At 30.0% G+C, this 19,189-nt stretch overlaps 1 protein-coding gene across 1 annotated transcript; it reads left to right on the forward strand.

The window, feature by feature from the left end:
* The first annotated feature begins 1,199 nt into the window (after positions 1 to 1,199).
* On the forward strand, positions 1,200 to 18,920 carry LOC113393686 (uncharacterized). The gene is made up of 7 exons (XM_026630699.2): positions 1,200 to 1,424; positions 12,880 to 12,963; positions 13,589 to 13,659; positions 16,111 to 16,293; positions 16,880 to 17,092; positions 17,860 to 18,061; positions 18,763 to 18,920. The coding sequence occupies exons 1-7, from the start codon at positions 1,415 to 1,417 to the stop codon at positions 18,840 to 18,842; spliced, it is 843 nt and encodes a 280-aa protein (XP_026486484.1). The 5' UTR covers positions 1,200 to 1,414; the 3' UTR covers positions 18,843 to 18,920.
* Positions 18,921 to 19,189: the final 269 nt, after the last annotated feature.

Consider the following 19,189-nt stretch of genomic DNA (forward strand, 5'->3'; position numbering starts at 1 on the left):
CCAACCTTGGGAACTAAGACCTCACCCTTCAAACCGGAACACAACAATACTGAGTACTGCTGTTTGGCGGTAGAATATCTGATGAGTGGCTGGTACCCACCCAGGCGGGCATGCAAAGCCCTACCACCAATACCACCCATTATTACAATCAATCAATAATGCTGCCCATTAACTGGTTCACGGATAATAAATAAATACACTGATGACGCATAGAAAGATAAGCATTATCAAACAAATCGTTTAGTACTGTCATAGAGAAAATTGAACTCGAATTATAAAGTCAAAAGTAAAACGAGTAAAACAAATGATAACGAATTTAAAATAATTATTTTATATTATAATACAATCTTTAGATATTAGTCATATTAAAGTAAAAGCAATTTACTAGAGCTATGAGCAACGTAGACTGAATCATATATTTATTGACAGATATGTATTATAAAAATTAGGTTCTTGTATTTTGGTGCCAGAAGGCTTCGTAGAACAGCTCACTAAGTTTAAAACAATCATACAAAGAAACAATCGTAATCAGAATAATCATGAATCAATGACTAAAGATGTTAAAATCTTGCAATAAGAAACAATAAAGATAATATTCTCACTGGTTTTGATAATAAGATTACTCTATACTAATATTATAATTGCGAAAATAACTCTGTCTGTCTGTTACGCTTTTAGGGCTAAACCATTCAACCGAATTTGATCAAATTTGGAATGAAGTAAGCTTGAACCCCAACCCCCAATCATTTTTATTCCAAACACATATTCCAAACCCTTAAAACGAGAGCAAAGACGCGGGCGATCAGTACCACCAGACCAGTTAATAGGGAAAATATTTTAAAATAAACATATTAGGTACTTTACATATAGGATTTTCAGATCGGCATGATTATACAGAAATTCCTAAATTACAGGAAATCTGTTCAACAGTCATTGCGTCTTTAACTCTAACTTAATCACTTGACGGAAGTGTTTATGCTTTTGTTACATTTTTATTAAAGTTATTTTCTTCTCTTAACTATACACAATTGCACGTTGACAACGGGTATTAAAAATACATCCATAATATTGCATGTTATTAATAAATGACAATTTTAATAATGTTATACCTTATCAATAATATTAATAAACATTACGAGCAGTTTTCCTCGTTTGTACGTAATGAAGGAACACTCAGTCCGATCGCACTCCAGTACAAAATGTTCTATTGACCAATAAACACTAAACACTAATAATGTAAATCAAAAATAAAAATACGTAAAATTATTATAAAATACAATTTATACAAATAAGGTTAAAGTCTCGATACATCGTATTATGTTTGTGAATTTTGTGAAAACGAAGATCTGATTTATAATTAAAATATTATTATAATAAATAATTTATTCCCAGTGTCCTTTGATCACACGTCATAATGATTAAATGTAAGTAACAATTTATTTACTTTTAATATATGTAACGTTTTAATAGTCGTTATGTTCTTATTTATTTGGATTTAATATCTTTTTTTTTTAATTTTATGTGGCTTGCCGCAGGACAAAAGCCAAGTTTTCATTGCGTTATATGAAGTTTTTTTTTTTTTTCGCTTATGTAAAATTAAAACGACATAAGTATTATATTTGTCATTACAATAATCTAGATACAGGATTAGCTAGCTACATTTTTTTTCAAAATACATAATTGTTTTTTTTATCTTGTAATTAATTAAATTTGATAACAATCTTTACTTTTTATTACTTTTTTTTTGTTTTTACTACTGTCGTTTAGAAATATTATTTTTAAATAATACACTTTGCAAGTTAGAACTTACAATTCCCAGTAGATTGTATGCATGCAAATTATAACTGGACTTTGCATCACACGCATAAGCTGTCATTGAATCAACATGATGCCCTTGTAATGATGCTATCTAGAATAAAGTTTACATATAAACAGATAAATTAGTTGTTTATTTACGCAATCTATTCTAAGCCCGAATAACCAATAACTAGAAAAAGTCACGAATATTACCTATGTGTCTGTTTAATTCACTGATAGTTTATGAATAAAAATTTGTTCGAAAATCGAATCAATGTTTTGTTATTTAACGATAGCAGGGATAATTTATTAATCTACATAAAAAACAGCACTACCATTTAATGTAATTATAAAAAAGTTAATTTGCATAAAAATATTATTACTTTTATTACATAACAAATGCAATAAATGTAAAAAAAAACCGATGAAACATTTTCCAAAATGGCGTCTAAAGTAAAAAATAAAAAAATCCTGCTCGTTGCACGTAATTTGTCTATGGATTAAATAAAATGTTACGTACCTATTAAACAGAAAATTAACTGAAGCATTTAATAATAATATGTATGTTACGTTACGGAATTTAAAAAAAACTAAGTGACTATATGCTATACATTTGGAACTCTTTGTTCACACCTCGATTTTCGAAAATCGACTCATCGGATCTTCACTTTTTGAGGAAGCCATTCTGACAGACAGCTTGAAGTTCGGTCATGTATGTATTTGTGAGTAGATCCGCGATACGGCTGAACGCCATAGGGTTAATCAAGACATAGATTTTGAAGTCGATCAGTCGAGCTGTTTCGATAATATATTCATAAAGATTGAAAAAAATGCATCCTTATTTTTCACGTAACTCCAAAAGTTTCGGTCTGATGATTTTTTAAAATAACTGTTTTCAGCTTCAAAAACTGCATCGAATGCCACATCATATTCAAAGGGTATCGCAGTTTAAACTTTTACAAAAATAATAAACTGAGTTTTATAAAAACGGTAGTTACCTTATTATTGGGTTAATTCATTTTTGGTTCTTATATACTTTTATATATAATACTTTTTCAAGTTTAAATACAAAATCGAATGTTGCATATCTAACCAAAACGATGCGTTAAAAATATCACACTTAGAAAATTTCCCAATAAGAGTTTTTTATAACGTAACTTCGAGATTTTCCAACAAATAGATTTTTAATCTCTGTAATTTTTTTTTAAATTTATAATAGATTAAATATTTCGAAAATATAATTCTCGAACCTTAGAATATTATAAAACCATATATTTTTAATCTTCAAGATCTTGGAAATGTAACAAAAATTATGTTTAAAGTCAAAATACAGGTATATTCTTTAGTCCTTTTAACTGAAAATTGTAGGGATAACCTGCAGAGTTAACCGCTTATTTAATTTTTTTTTTTGTTAAGTACATTTATTTTATTATGTGAAATCGTACTAATTTATTCAAAGTTATTATTTGTGATGTATCACTCACAACCAATCAGAGTGGATGCTAGGCATCGAGCGGGGTCGAAGTGTCATATTAACGATTTTTGACAAGAATTCGAAAAAGTGGCGGCTTAATCGATGTGGACCATTCTCCGTAGCACACAAACAACTAGTCAAGTGACCAGATGAATCCCGATGAATCACTTGACTAGTCTTCAACGAATCGGTCGAGCGGACATCTTCATTGTTTCCTCGTAATGCCCAAAAAGTGAACAAATATACGATTATCTACATTTTGTATGTATATGTAAACAGGACAGTTCAGTTGTAGTTGTAGTTCAGTTATGCTTTTTAATATCTATATAATTTTACAATTAATACAAACTGTTTAGTGTGTACGCTACGACTTGCTATAAAAATGGCAAGCACATATTATTATATAATGACGCTGCTCACTTAATGTGTATTAGAATACTGAATTTAAAAAAAAAAAAATAATTTATAAAATAATATAAGATATAAAAGTAATAAGATCCGCATAAAAGAGTCCCAATAACTTTATAATTTTTCTCAGTAGAATCTCAGCCTGAACTCGTAGGATGTACCTAATGACGAATGGTAGAGATTATTTGAGTAAAATTTACATTGTACTATATTAATATCAGAAAATTGCATACGCTTTTAACACATTCTAAATACCATCAGCTGATGTCTCGATGAACTCGTAGTGTTAGGTTAGTTTAGGTTAGATACCTTCCAACTTTTAAGAATATGTCATTTTCTTTGATAAAAAATAGTAAAATTGTCTATGTTTAAATTTGACAATACGCTAGAAGACTATATTAGAGTAGGGTCTATATCAGGACATTTTGCCGAAATAATCAGATGTAGTATACGAAAAAAAAATTATAAGACAAATAAGTGAAGTAGAAGAGTAAGAAAACATTAAAAATATTCCCAAGGAGAATTAGTACTAGCCAAGGCAAAGTCTGTCTGTATATCAGAAGTCCCCAAATATTGCGATAAAAAATAACTGCAAAAAATCATATTTACACAATCTAAGACCACTTATTTAAATTTCTGTTATCAACGAAAGTTATTTGTTGTGTCTTAATAATATTATCGAGACAAAACATTCTTTACAGGTTGGTTTTTAAATGCAACGCAAATTAATAATGTTTTATCAAATGAACAAGTTGTTGTAATGTTTAATTAAATTATAATACAATAATATATGCTTGTCACGTTATATAAGATACAGTGCATATTGCAAACATTTGCGTGTTTCTATTAGTACCTACTTATTGCAAAGTAAATTGACAACAAGGCTGAATGTAATGAATTGACTTTAATAAACAGACACCACTTACTCTGTACTATATTATATAGCTAGACAGTATTATATTTCCAGACATAGGAATTGAACAGTTCCTAATTTATACCAATTGACTTATAAAAGCGAAATTGTATTATACATTATTATTAAAGATGTTAGAATATTTGTTTATATTACAACGGGTTATAAAAACAATCTTGATACTTGTTATGATGTCTTTCTGACTGATTTTGGTCAAAAGCGCTGGATATGATATAATGCTCAACTGTCGAGTGTATGCGTAAACACAGGTGCACTCTATATTCCCTTCAATCACATAATCCAATGGGACAGTAATCTGATAAGACTGGAGACAGGTATAGTAAAAACAGTGGTATCTGCGACAATTTGTATTATGTACTGCTTGGATAAGAGCGAAAAGTTACTTACACTCGAATAAACTTTGACATTTGCATCAAAAACGGTTCTCTAAAAAGTCAAATATAGAACGATAGCACTTTAACCCTATAGTGGTCGCATTATAAATTTATACATAAGCGGTCGCTGGGGGGACATATGTACAATTTTAAAATGAAATTATATTGTTTTAAGTACTAGACAAAATAAACAAAACTTAAATAATCTTCTATGAACTTAATAAATAAAAACAATCTTAAATTACCTCATTTTTGTCACAAAAAATCACACATCTTAATAAAATCGAGATAAAAAAAGTTATGGCATATTTTTAAATAAATGCTACTGAAACTTTTGGCTCAATGCGCCAAAATAAGTTTCACTTCCAAATTGAACTTACTTTATTTTAGTAAAGTAATATCTTTTTGCAAAAGTTATCAGCCTCGTTGGTCTATTGACTAGCTAGTAAGGATGTAGATCCCTAGATCGTGGGTTCGAAATAGGCATATGCCCATATATAGCTATTGGATTTACTGTAGATAAATTAATATTAGTCTAGAAGTATATCCTACCCCTGAACTCTTTTCGACCTTATTGAATTTGAAGTCCCATTGAGTTATGAAAGTGAAGCAATAGAAAATACCTTTATGCTTGCGCACAAAATTTTACACTGTAATGTCTAGGCCCCCACATATCGTAGATGATTTTCAAGTCTTGATCAAACGGAATTGGATTGCTAGAGATCGCGGGAACACTCCTTGTACCCGGACGCTGCTAAATTGAGTCTGGACAGATACTTATACACCTATCGGTGTTATATAGTTATTGTAAAAGTTCTATACTACTGGTTGATCCACCACCACCACTGATTTCCAGGAAAACGCTCCATTTATTCTAGTTCCATTACTTCCATGACCTAGACTATATCAATGAATTACGATCAATATTTCTAATATCAAATCATGTACATAGGCATATTGGCGAACAGGTCATGATCTCAAAAGATCAACCTCGCTCATAGATGTTAACACTGCAGGAGATTTTAATCATCCTTTGCATGGTAAACGCGCTCCCAACCTATGAAATTAAGATTAAGATTATTTGTCCCTTGTTTCTGTGCACTGGCTCACTTATTCTCCAAAACAGAACACAGAAATGCAAAGTATTGCTATTTGGCTGTTGAATATGTGCTGAGTGGATGCTACATACCTAGTGGCTTGAACAAAGTAAAAGATCAATAGTTTATTTGTGATGAGGTGAGGAACAGAATGGCATACTTTTGTTAATAATATTAACTAAGATGTCCTTGGTGATGAGGTGAGGAACAGAATGGCATACTTTTGTTAATAATATTAACTAAGATGTCCTTGAGTAACAAACATAGAAACAAGCAATTTATATATATGTCGGTCTGTATAGGTAGTTGATGATATTATTGCCATCGGGGTGAATGCTCTCGTAGCATTGTAAGTTGTATGATAAATACACAAAAGGAAATTTTTGTTGACTTTATTTAAAAACGATTTAATCATTTTTGATAACGTATCTCAAGAACCTTGGAGATATTTTGAAAAAAAAATCATGCATTTCATGGACAATAAAACATTACTCTTTGCATTACAATTGCTTATTTACCTTATATTACAGAACAGGTTTTGATTAAATTTGATACGAAGTAAGTTTAAGTCCCGAGAAAGGACATAGGTTACATATTTTAATTCATCCCTCAAGAGATGTAAATGCAGAAAGGCAGGTTTATCTAACTAATTTAGAAGTTGAAAATGTACATATATAAGGTTTTGAAATTATCAAAATTTCCATTCAAAATAATAGTAGTAATGAGGATAAAAATAGAGGGGCATTTATTTAGTGTTACCGTAGTTTGTCAAGACAGACTATTTAGGGTGTTCGATACTAATAGATACTATGTATTCGTACTATTTGTAAATTATCTCCAAAAATTAAGGTTTATTTATTTAAGTACAAAAAACAACACAAGGTTGAGTCTTTATTCCAAAGCGGTTTTAATAGGGGATGAAAGACGAGGGTTCCTTCGTTTTCAGAAATGTAAAGTAGAACTAACTAAGGTACTCAAAAATGAGTAAACAAATAAGGATTAAAATTAGTTTCAATGGCCCATCTTCGAGGACATGCAGAATCGGATACGCAAGTTTCCTCGCGATGTTTACTCTCACCGCCACATCCAACGACAAATAACATATTAATACGGACATAACTTTGAAAAATTAGAGATTGCAGTGTAGAAATTTGCGTTCCAGTCTTCACAGTAGACTAACGCTTTCCTTTTAAATCTCAAATTTGTCTCAATCCTACGTCATAAAAAATAGCCCTACAAAGTTATTTGTTACTAAACAAAATCCATGGGTTTAGGTAGTACGCCTATATTTTTATATAATACCATGGCTGTATTATATTACCAGAATAAATCACTCAAAATTTCGCTCAGTGAAATAAACTCTTCTTACTCTGTACTATAAATGAGTGTTCCACAGGGATCAATTTCATGTCCATTTCTAATTCTGATATTTATAAATGATCTCACTTTTTAACTTAAAGGTATTTTTGATGTTGTTTCATTTGCTGATGCAAATTCGTTACTTTTATAGTTATATAACAACAAGTTTTGACAATCTAAATAAGTAATATTAGTATGAGTGATAGCATGATTTTTTAGGTGTTACTATCGATTTAAAGCTCGAGTGGAATTTTCATCTGTCATCCATAGAGAAAAGTATATAGCTTAGCAAAAAAACATTTAAAAAACCTTTCTGCCTGCGATAAGTCAAAAAAATGTTTTCGTGTCATTATGTAATCTTACAAATAGTATTATCCTTCGTCATTAGTACATTTAAATCTCATGTTAACTAAATATCAATAATGATTAATTATGATAGACGCATCTGTTTATCAAATATACGGTGATTAAATAGATGATAAAAAAAGTTAGTATTCGTTCATTCGTTGATCGTACAGACATTATATCTCATAAAAAACATATTGTTTACTTAAATAGAGTTTATATGTACATTGAAGCACTTAGGATCATGCATTATACATATAAATAAATTATTTCGAGCTAATCTATTATATCCAAACCATTTACAATTTAATCGAAATGAATTAAAGTAACATAAATATTTTACTAATATAAATGGATCAAATATACTATGTTATTACCAACCAGAAGTGAAAATGACTTATTAAAAGAAATAGAGTTATAGCTATGTGACTTTATAAAAACAAATAACGATAAAAAAATGATTACTTTAAATAATTAATTTCAAAGTGTAACTAAAATTAAAATATTCCTATGATTCAGAAATAGTTTGTCCGAAACAATTAAACTTCGCGCCAAAAAGTAAATCCAAGACTGTGACAGAGGATCGAGCGCTTTTTTTTATTCCTAACTTTACAAGGTATTAATGTATAAGGCGCTTAGAATATAATATTATCCGCAATATTATAACTTCAGCTTTTACTTAAATAATGAGTCTTTAAAAAATATGAGGCAGTCTATAAGGTTGTACAAAAGTGAACCCTTACACATTTTATTTTGCTTTTTTGCTGCTATAAGTGTTCGTCTGTGGCTCCCAAATATGAATTTAGTTTTCCTCTTAAGTTTTTTTTAGATATAGGTCTATATAGGTAGCGAGCAAATGAGCCACCCGATGGTAAGTGGTCACCACCGACCATAAACATTGGCGCTGTCAGAAATATTAAACCAGTACTTACACTGACTCGTTCACCCTTTAAACCGGAACACAACAATATTGAGTATTACTGTTTGGTGGCAGAATACCTGATGAGTGGGTGGTACCTAGCCAGACGGACTTACATAAAAGCCTACCATCAAGTAGACTCACCACCGAGTACCACCCATATTTATCGTTCAAATCATTATTACTCATGGTCTTGAGTTCATACAAAAGTCCCATACCAAAAACTTGTTAAAAACGTTCCATCTCTCGAGTGATCTAAGCTTACCAACAAATAGCATTTAATTTTGATTTCATATGGAAGTAAAGTTAAACTTTACTTTTATAACACGGCCATATAGACCACGAGACGAAATTATAAAAAAATATGTAAATTTAAAATTATAATTATTTACAAAAATAAAAATTGCTAGTGTACAAATTATGACCGCGTGGAATGGTTGCAAGAATAAACCCTGTTGCATCACAATTCCGTATCTCTGAGCCAAAATTGAACCAACCCGCCTCTCACCAGTAGGTGCAATAGGACGGACATGCGTCTTAAATCTAGATGATATGATCAAGGCTACACGGGATAAATTTATACACCATTTTTTAGTTTTAAATATAAGTGCCGAAACGAGTAATAATTCAAGTTAATTATTTGTATTACTTGTTTACAAGTAAAAATTAAAAATTGCTACTTTACAAATCATGACCGCGTGGAATAGTAGCAAGAATGCTTGCAGCATTTCCCCGTTGAATCGCAATTCCGATCACCTGGTCAGAAAACAACCAGTCCACCTGACACCTGTTATGTTAGTTACAATAGTTTTTTAAACCTTTCCCACCTAGTTCTTTTTTTCAGGTCATTTTTTTTTTCAAATCCTAGGTTAGGATCGACCTGACCCCTTGGGCTATTGTCGTACCCACTCCTAACACTCTTAAAAGGAGGTAATATAAATGGGAATATTAAGTATTTCCTTATTTAATTTGGGGTATTGCTAGTATTCCTTAAAAAAAAATGAGGAGTCTAGCCCCTACATATTGTAGATGAGATACTATAATATATCAATACACTCAATATATCTATATATTATTGAGTTAAAAATTTGTGCGCAAACACAAAGATATTTTCTGTTGCCTCAGTTTCATAATCCTTCATGGGATTTCAAGTTCCTGCGAGTTTAAATCGCTTGGCGGTAAGGCCGTAAACCCTTGCGCTATTGACGCTTCTTGTTCTTACGGGCATATTCAAATATTTAAATATAATCTCTCTGGTATGACTGTTGCATTAAAAAAATACTACTTTTAAAACTGGTTCACTATCGACGAAGATATCGAGAATGCATATAAAAAAAGGCAGAATTGATAAGCTCTATTATTTTTTAATTGGCTCATTTTATTAATTATACATATTAATCATTAATTCGTTTCGTGAATGTAGAAAAAATAAAGACTACTTACTTAAGTCTAAAAATAAAATATTATTTTGATTTATTTATTTAATTCACATACATAACATTAATATGCCTATTGTTAAGTCACACATTTTATATCCCAGATTTATTTTTATTTCAAGTCTACATCCATTGAAAAAACCCTCATGAATTTAGTATAAATACCATTAAAAAACGTTTCACTAATTATTAAAAACAACGATCAAAAGCATTATTTTGATAGGTTATCTAAATACATAATTAATATAAATATCTTGAACAATAAACAGAGATTGATATTCGATAATGTAAGATATATTATCGAATATAAAAAATTCAGTCTGAAACTATGTAAATTAGATACATAAAAAATACTTTTATCATAGACACTAAAACCTTTTAATATACTAAAAAATACAAAAGCATTGATAACGCAAGTTCACATTATATTGATCCATACAGATAAGAGATAACCTCATAGAGAACTCTCAGTTCAAAATCAGACATTGTTTCGACAACACGTCAACGTAGAAATAATGTAAGTTTTAAAATTACATATTAATTATAATTATTTTTTATATACAAAACATCCATAAATCCTTTCATATTTTAAGTAACGTAAATAACTCCGCTGAAATTAATCAAATAGATTAAAACAAAAAATCCTATAACATTTCAGTAATTATTAGTTTTTGGTATATTACGTAACTATTTTATTTTTTTGGGTCTTCAAAAATATAACTTAATTTTTGTTGAATTTTTAGAAGTTATTTAGAAGCGAAATAAGTGCCAATTATTATTAGTGACATCCGTTTTGTAACTATAAATAAATCACCTTAATGTCTTCACTAGACATCTTTTCTGTGTTGTATGATATAATAAATGTTTGAACTTTATTATATGTACAAAAGTGGATTGTATTTTAAAATATCGTGACTTCGTCATGTTTCTCATTTGTAGTTCGTGCTTAATGAAAATAGTTATAAAACGAAAAATCCTACCACGTGGTCTTCCATGCAAACATACAAAAATAATTATCTAACTTTTAATATTTAATTGCGGAATTGCGTTATTTTTCTTTCTACTAAAACTGTATTTTAGTTTTAACGCGATTAAAACTTTATAAATGATTAAAATACACTTCAAAATACGGTGTTGCTTTTTTTAATAAAAATAGTTGGTAATGTTCGATTTTTGAAACTCTTTCTATAAACTATAAAATATATGTAAATTGAATCACTTAAGATAGTGTAAATACCGTTTCTCCGTTATTGAACATACGGCGTGGACTTCTATTGTTAATTTTACTTTAATAATAATACTAACGAATAGGTAGAATCTACTACGAGTCTAATAGATTTTTAGATGGATGAATGGTCTATTTAATATCAATATAGGCTAATGTATAATCTCTACATAGTATAAAACATAGTCTCTTCCTATCGTCTGTACCGCTTTAAATGCGGTTTCATCAATAAACAGAGTGATTCAAGATCAATACGCATGTATATTAAAGTAGAGAAAAACCGAGAATTGTAAATTTCATAGTCGGAAAAAAGAGGATTTTTGTTTTTATGTTTGTTCTTCAATATATATTATATATTATTGAACCCAAGTGAAGCCGGGGCGAGTAGCTAGTTGAGAAATAATTTATAGTTCTAAACGACCGAAGGAAGTTCTCGATATGTAATTTTAATTTTTTTATGGGGGTCATAAGTTTAGCCCACCAATACTTTAATTTTATTATTAAACAATAAATATTAAAATTAAAATCTACGTTTAAGAAACAAATTGACACACGTTAACAGTTTAATTTTTGTATATTACTATAAATTGTTGAATACAAAAGGTACCATATAAATTTTCCACTCTTGAATACTAAGCCGATTGGATTACTAATCATAATAGTGTTTAGATCTTATCTCTATGGGTTAATTAAACTGCGTAAATTAAATTTGCTATTAATTCATAATGTATTGTTGATAAATTTGTCAATGAACAATACACAGTTATAATGTACGTACATAATTACTAAACTTAAGCGTTTGCCAACATTTAATTATGATATGTAAAAAAAAAAAACAGTATCGATTTTGTACTGGGCCTTAATATTATATTTATTGGAAACGGAAATAATGGTCAAAATGATACCGTATGAAGGAGAGTAGCTGTCAAATTGCGGCATAATTTGAAATATTGTGATGATATGCGAGTATATAAAATCGACTTGTCTAAGCGCTATAAGCGCAAAGGCTATAATTCTATGTATTAAAAGAAACATGTATTAAAAGAAAATCTAAAATGTTATAAGAAAATAATTACATTTTTAAACCACATCTAACAATTCTATTATTACCGATCTAAATCTAATTACTTGCTGGTAGGGCTTTATGTATGCCCGCCTGGGTAGGTACCACCCACTCATCATATTATTCCACCACCAAGCCATTACTTAGTATTGTTGTGTTCAGGTTTAAATGGTGAGTGTATATTATACTAATGTATATTAAATGAGTATGGACATTGGTGAACACTTACCATAAACCAAACTGTGTTTCTTTTAAATATTCATGAGTACGTTATTTATTTGTTACGACATTATATTATTGTAACGAAATACCAATGGCTAATAGCACGTGGATTATATGATGGCTTAGCGAGTCAGAGATTAGATTAGAATTAATAATTCGTTTCTGGCAGGCAATATTTGGATAATGAACACAAATATGTGATATTATTATTGTTTTTTTTTTTCAGTATCATTGAAAGAAGCAATGAAGATCGGTTTTATTGGCGGCGGCAGATTGGCGTATGCGTTGGCGAATGGATTTATATCTGCAGGTAATTGAATGATTGTTACGTCGGTTTGTGTATATATATCATATCTAATTTAAAAACGGGGCAGAAATGATTCGGTCACGCATACTGAGGGTTCCGTACCACCATTCGGATAGATGAACAGATTCGGGTGTGACAACAAATTTACGATTTTCGTTAATCGTATACTTATGCTAGAAAATATTGCTTCTTGCCATTTGGCATTAATTTCAATGTCTTATTTAATTATTAACGAATAAATAATAGTAATAAAATTCAATTGTTTTAATTTAAGTCCTGACATAAAACTCGTTTAAGTTACCATAGAGAAATATTCGATCATTTGATACTGTAAAAAAAAAACAATTAAAAATTCCTAATAATAAAATTTCGTCATAACAGTATAGATAGCCAGTATAAAAAATAGGTATATATATTATTTATAATTCTTTATTTTTAAAAATAAATCGCTTCAAACAAAAGAAGAGGAGGAACAGATACTGAATTGTTTTGTCTATGACTATTAATATAGATGAACATAAATCAAATGACTGACTATATTGTACAATATTTTTAAATACGACGAAAATGAAATCAAACGGGTTAATGGCATATCCAGATGTTTAAATAATTAATATTTTGTTAACAGGATTAGCAAAACCCGATGAAATCACAGCTAGCTGTCATCCAGCAGATACAGTCAGTGCCGAAGCGTTTAAGGTAAAAAGTAATTCAATAGTAATATGACCTTTTACGAGACATTTGATTGTACATATCATATTGATGTTTTCGTTAATAGAAGATAGATCAAAACTCAAGTAAAAACACGTTGGAGTTATTTAAGTTTCACCAATAACTCACATTTATAACGTGGTTTAATGCATAAGATAAATTGAACTCAAAATATTTTCATGCCAATTTCCTTCACCGATCTGCTATATACCTACATACCTATTTGCATTTCATAAACATTTACTAAATCTCGTTACGGAACTCATTTTAATACTCTTAAAAATTGAATAATGTTATGTTAAGTTCTTAAGGAAATAATGGGAAGGAGAAGCCAACGATCTTCGTAATTTGACAGTACGTACGTTCATAGTTTTCAAATTTCCTTTCCATATTCAAATTACATTTTCTAATTTAAATCCTCACAATTATGAAGTTAAAATTGTAAGTGCTGTAATTTCATAAAGAGCTTTTAACAAAATTATCAATCATAATTTCATCATTATACATCACCAATACTTTGTGTCGTAGTTCTAAAAACAAATAATTTGAAAAATAATTACCAGACAAATTATTTCATTAAATAAAATTTGTTATACAATTGATCTGATAAAAATATTGTGGTAACGTACGTACGTACGTGACGTAATAGACCATATCACATTTTAAACTTTAACCGACAATATACTTGTAAAGCAAAACATTAGAGAATTTAGTGTTTGTCAAATTATCTATACAAATATTATAATATTAATTGTTGGTTTGTTTGAAAGTAATCTCCGGAACTTATATATTTATCCAAATCTATTTTGTTTTTACTGGTAGAAAGCTAATATTTTTTTTAAATTATATTTTAATAATATTATAAAACGATATGTTTGCAGAGTAAAATGTCTGTCTGCCTCAAAAAAATTCTGAAACTTTTTTTGTAAAATGATCATATTTATAGTCAAACATTAACGATTCATCTTTACATTTTCACAATATAAATAACTTATCACTATTCACATTTGAATATGATCTGCAAATTGCGTATATTATAAGTTCAAATACACAATACTGCTACGACACAGAACCTTGACTTTGCAGTCACTCAGTTGTCTATAGATAAGGTATTGTGTATATAGAAACATTGTTCTAATTTAAGATGGATGTCACCTTCGTTAATATAAAGAGCGAGCTCGTAGTCTTCATCAATGTTCTTTATTAAATGTTATAGAAAGACAAACATGTTTAATATTTAAAAAAATACATAATAATAATAACATAAATTCATATTTCATGCGATTTGCTAATAACTCAGCTATATTGTGCACTACTAAGACTTTATAATTAATTTATCTTTATTTATAATACAACACTATTACACTTAACTACTTTAATTTAACTTCCAAAATCCTGATAACAGTTTCGCCGACGTTCCTAACGCCATTCTTTCGCAAATCCATAGTGAATACCATAGATTAATCAAGCTCTCGACCAATGACATCGCGTCAATTTGCTGTCAAATTTTGCTTATTTGGCTTTTCTCCTGTTATGGTTGGAATAGAGCATAGTCAGCCTCAATCTTGAGGTTTAACCTTATACTGTTCAGCTTTGAGGCTTAATTTAGTTATTCTGTTCTTATTTTCTCGTATTAATTACCGTTATGAAACGCAGTGTATAAACTTTTGCTTTTGAAGTATGAAATACCCAAAAGATAATAAGTCATAAAAACGTCTAACGGTATCATAAAATGTGATATGAGCCTTATAATTCTAGCCGATATTTTTTTGGCTTAATAAAATCTATTAATAGTTCCTATATATTATTTTAATTAATATTTAATGAAATCCCTAGAAACGTAAAATTTTAGTTTATCGATTTGGTCACTGCGAAAATTATATGAATTATATAATGAGAGGCAATGGAATGAAATGAAATGATTAGGTTAGCTTTGAAGAACATGTTAGGCGCCATTCTACTTTTTTTTAAATTAGTTTTTACTCACGCTGAATCAATGGAATACTCTACCAGCACACGTGTTCTTCATATAACCTGAGATCCTTCAAGCGAGGAGTGAAGAGGCATCTTGCGGACCGGCAAAGCGACTAGTGCCGTTCATTCTTCCTGACTGTACTGGTCGTCTGCGCGTTTGTACTTCACTACCACTTACCATTAGTGGTCCACTTGGAGTGGAGTCATAAGCCTACCCGGAAAAAATAGAAAAATATCAGTTTTATCTCCATCTCTATTCATATCCTAAGTAACTCCCTTCTTGCACGTGCTATCCCTTTTGAAGTCCATACATCTATCTGTTTTCTTCCAGCGCCTTCGTAATCTACTTTCGAGCCTACATTTGTCCTTCAAATTTAAATATGTCCATATGTCATCATACATACTTATACTCCTATGAATTTAGTCAAATCAGATTATTTAAAACATCCATAAATATATTTTCAGAGCTTGGGAGCAACAGCCCTGTTTGAGAATAAGTCTGTGGTTGAGAGATCGGAAATTGTAATCATATCTGTCAAACCAGATGTCGTAGTGCCAGCCTTGCAAGATGTCAAGGGCCTTCCAGCATCGAAGAATAAACTCTTTATATCAGTAGCCATGGGAGTGTCTACAGGAACTATCGAGAAGGTTCGTTTTAATAATTGGTGTATCATTATTCTTGATATTTTTCCTATTCTTTGGACGGCGGACGGTAATAATCCTGTTTCAGGATTTCAGAACCACGTAAATCATTAATGTTGTCTATATAGCTATTTCATAAGAACTTTTAACATATTCTATAAAAGTTTTTTTGGCGTTGCCGGTATTAACAATGTGCTAACCAGATTTTATTTTGGTATTAAAGTATTAGTTAGGCCTCATTTCGATTATTGATAATAAAAGTTAGTTTTTTTCTGTTTAATAATATAAATAAAACCAGTGTATAAAAACAAATAAATAAAACGATATCAATGGAAACCTTTAATACTTTGACAAAGACAAGCTACAGTATCTAATTATAATGATTATCTTATCTTATTTTTTATTAAAGGTGAATATTCTTTCTTTGTTTAATATTTTCTAATCAAAATTCAATACAACTTTCACATTGGGATAGTTTATATTTTCTAAATAATCATTGTATATTTTACTAAATATAGTTTGTAACGACAACGTATTTAACATTCAGCCTTATAATAATGTAACATTTTTATGACTAAGTTAATTTTAACAGGCTCTCCCAATCGAAGCGCGCGTGATTCGCGTTATGCCCAACACTCCAGCGCTTGTGAAAGAAGGCGCAGCAGCTTTAAGCAGAGGTTCCAAGGCAACAGCCGAAGATGCAAAGATCGCGGCTGACTTATTTAGAGCCGTGGGCACTTGTGATGAAGTACCTGAATATCAGATGGACGCTGTCACCGCTTTAAGTGGAAGTGGACCCGCTTACGTTAGTTAAATATAAATTTGTATGGAACTCTTTTTTAACCCGAAGTAGATCACTTTTTAAATGAGTTCCCGAGACATTTGTATATTTGAATCAACAAATCTCCAGGAACAAATCACAGCCACTCTCTATAATCGGTACCAATTCTGTATATGTTATATAATTATAAAATGGCCTACTCTGCATCGTTGACTTATAAAATCTTGGATTCATATCGAGTCGCGTCAAAATAATCAGGTTTATCAGACTAAATACGTTTTTCTGAAATCGTTAAGTCAGTAATAGCCTAGTCTCTGTAGTCGCGTCTGATCGCCGTTCCATTGAATTTTAAGTTAGACAAAGAGAGAGCAGCCGCGGTTGCGTCCACACATGTACACTATAACATCTACTGCGTTATGTGTATCAAAATTAGTCATATCCTTACTTATGCAAAATTCAAATAAAATCAATTAACAGTCAAAAGCTGATGATTCGATTTTCTTTAAAGAATTTAAATTACGGTTATTGTATTAAGTATCATACCTCTTTCTATCTCTATTTCTTTCCTCTACCTTAAGGTTGCCTGGAAGAAGTCGCTGTTTTAGCGACAAGGCCGCTTCTTGTGCATTATTCTTAAACCTGACTAATGTATGTGTTTATTGGTGTACAATAAAGCACATATATATATATATATATAATACAGCACAAATAGCCTACAGTTTCTAACGAAGTTTGAATTATGTAATGCTTAAAATTTAGTTAAGTAAATATTTTTTTATATTTATCTACAGGTATATATGCTAATTGAATCGTTAGCAGACGGTGGAGTACGTTGCGGTTTACCACGTGACTTAGCTATGCGACTGGCAACACAAACCACACTCGGCTCAGCGGCCATGTTGCGTAATGGCGGTCACCCTGCAGCTATGAAGGACAATGTGACATCACCGGGAGGATCCACCGCGGAAGGAACTTATCATTTAGAACAAAACGGTACTGATTTTTATGTCTTTTATTTAAAATATCAATCATTAAGATAAGATCTATCAGGGATATCTAATGTATATGTGGTAGTAGATTCAATATTAGATGTCATAAATTATTTACAAGACGTTGGATTAATCAAAAATATGCTTGAAACCCGAGAGTCACCAGACGCTTAAAGCGTCTATTTTGTGACTTACCAAAGGATGTTGATTGCGTAAAATATAAAACATTGACGAAAAAAAGGTCACTAGAATATAAATATGCGGAGTTTAGCAAGGACCTATTCTTTGTCCATGTCTCTTATAGAAGAGACATTTTGAAAGGACTTCAAATGTAAGGTCAACCATTTATATAAACATAGGTTTATATAAATGGTTGACCTTACATTTGAAGCCCTTTAAAATACAATTAATATTATATATACAATACAAGTATTGTATATTTGATTATTTTTCAATTAGATTGATGAAAAATAGATGTCCAAATCATCTGAGCAAATAATATAAATAATAAATAACTTGATTTAAACATTGGCGTACCCATTATTATTACAATATATGAGGTACATTCAGAGGGTAGATAAATTAGTGGTATCTTCAATTATTGTTCTACCGGAAAGTTACTTTTTTTTTAATAATTAAAAAAAAAATTGCGTTTGTAAAACAAATGTTACAGAATATTTTTCATTTTATTTTTATGTTTTTTAGGATTCAGATCAGCAATCATCGGTGCAGTAATGGCAGCGACTGATAGATGTAAAGTAGTCAACAAAGAGCTTAATCAATAAACAATTTGATCACATGGAAATAAATAAATAAATAAAGAGTCTCGGAACTAATTTTATATTAAAAAAGCATTTAAAATATATCGTATTTGTTTTATTTTTAAAATCGGCCCTACATTATAATACAATAGGAAAAGGATGCTATAGATGACCGAATGTTATGTTGATAAAGTAGCTACTTTAAGACTGTGGTTCTTAATGTGTATGAAATTAAATACATGCATTTTTTTTTTAATATATTTTAATAAATAGTAATTTAAAAGTCACTTTCTGGTGCACAAATTGAAAAAAAAGAAACTTTGGTAAATTTAACTACACTAAAACAATATTGTAAATATGATTATTTTTTA

Source organism: Vanessa tameamea, chromosome 26, assembly GCF_037043105.1.
Source record: "Vanessa tameamea isolate UH-Manoa-2023 chromosome 26, ilVanTame1 primary haplotype, whole genome shotgun sequence".
Taxonomy (NCBI): Eukaryota; Metazoa; Arthropoda; class Insecta; order Lepidoptera; family Nymphalidae; genus Vanessa; species Vanessa tameamea.

Excerpts from the sequence above, each read along its gene's own strand:
- LOC113393686 (XM_026630699.2), top strand. Across the intron at positions 13,660-16,110 it reads TCAGTGCCGAAGCGTTTAAG|AGCTTGGGAGCAACAGCCCT; the intron begins GTAAAAAGTAAT and ends ATATATTTTCAG. Across the intron at positions 16,294-16,879 it reads CTACAGGAACTATCGAGAAG|GCTCTCCCAATCGAAGCGCG; the intron begins GTTCGTTTTAAT and ends TAATTTTAACAG.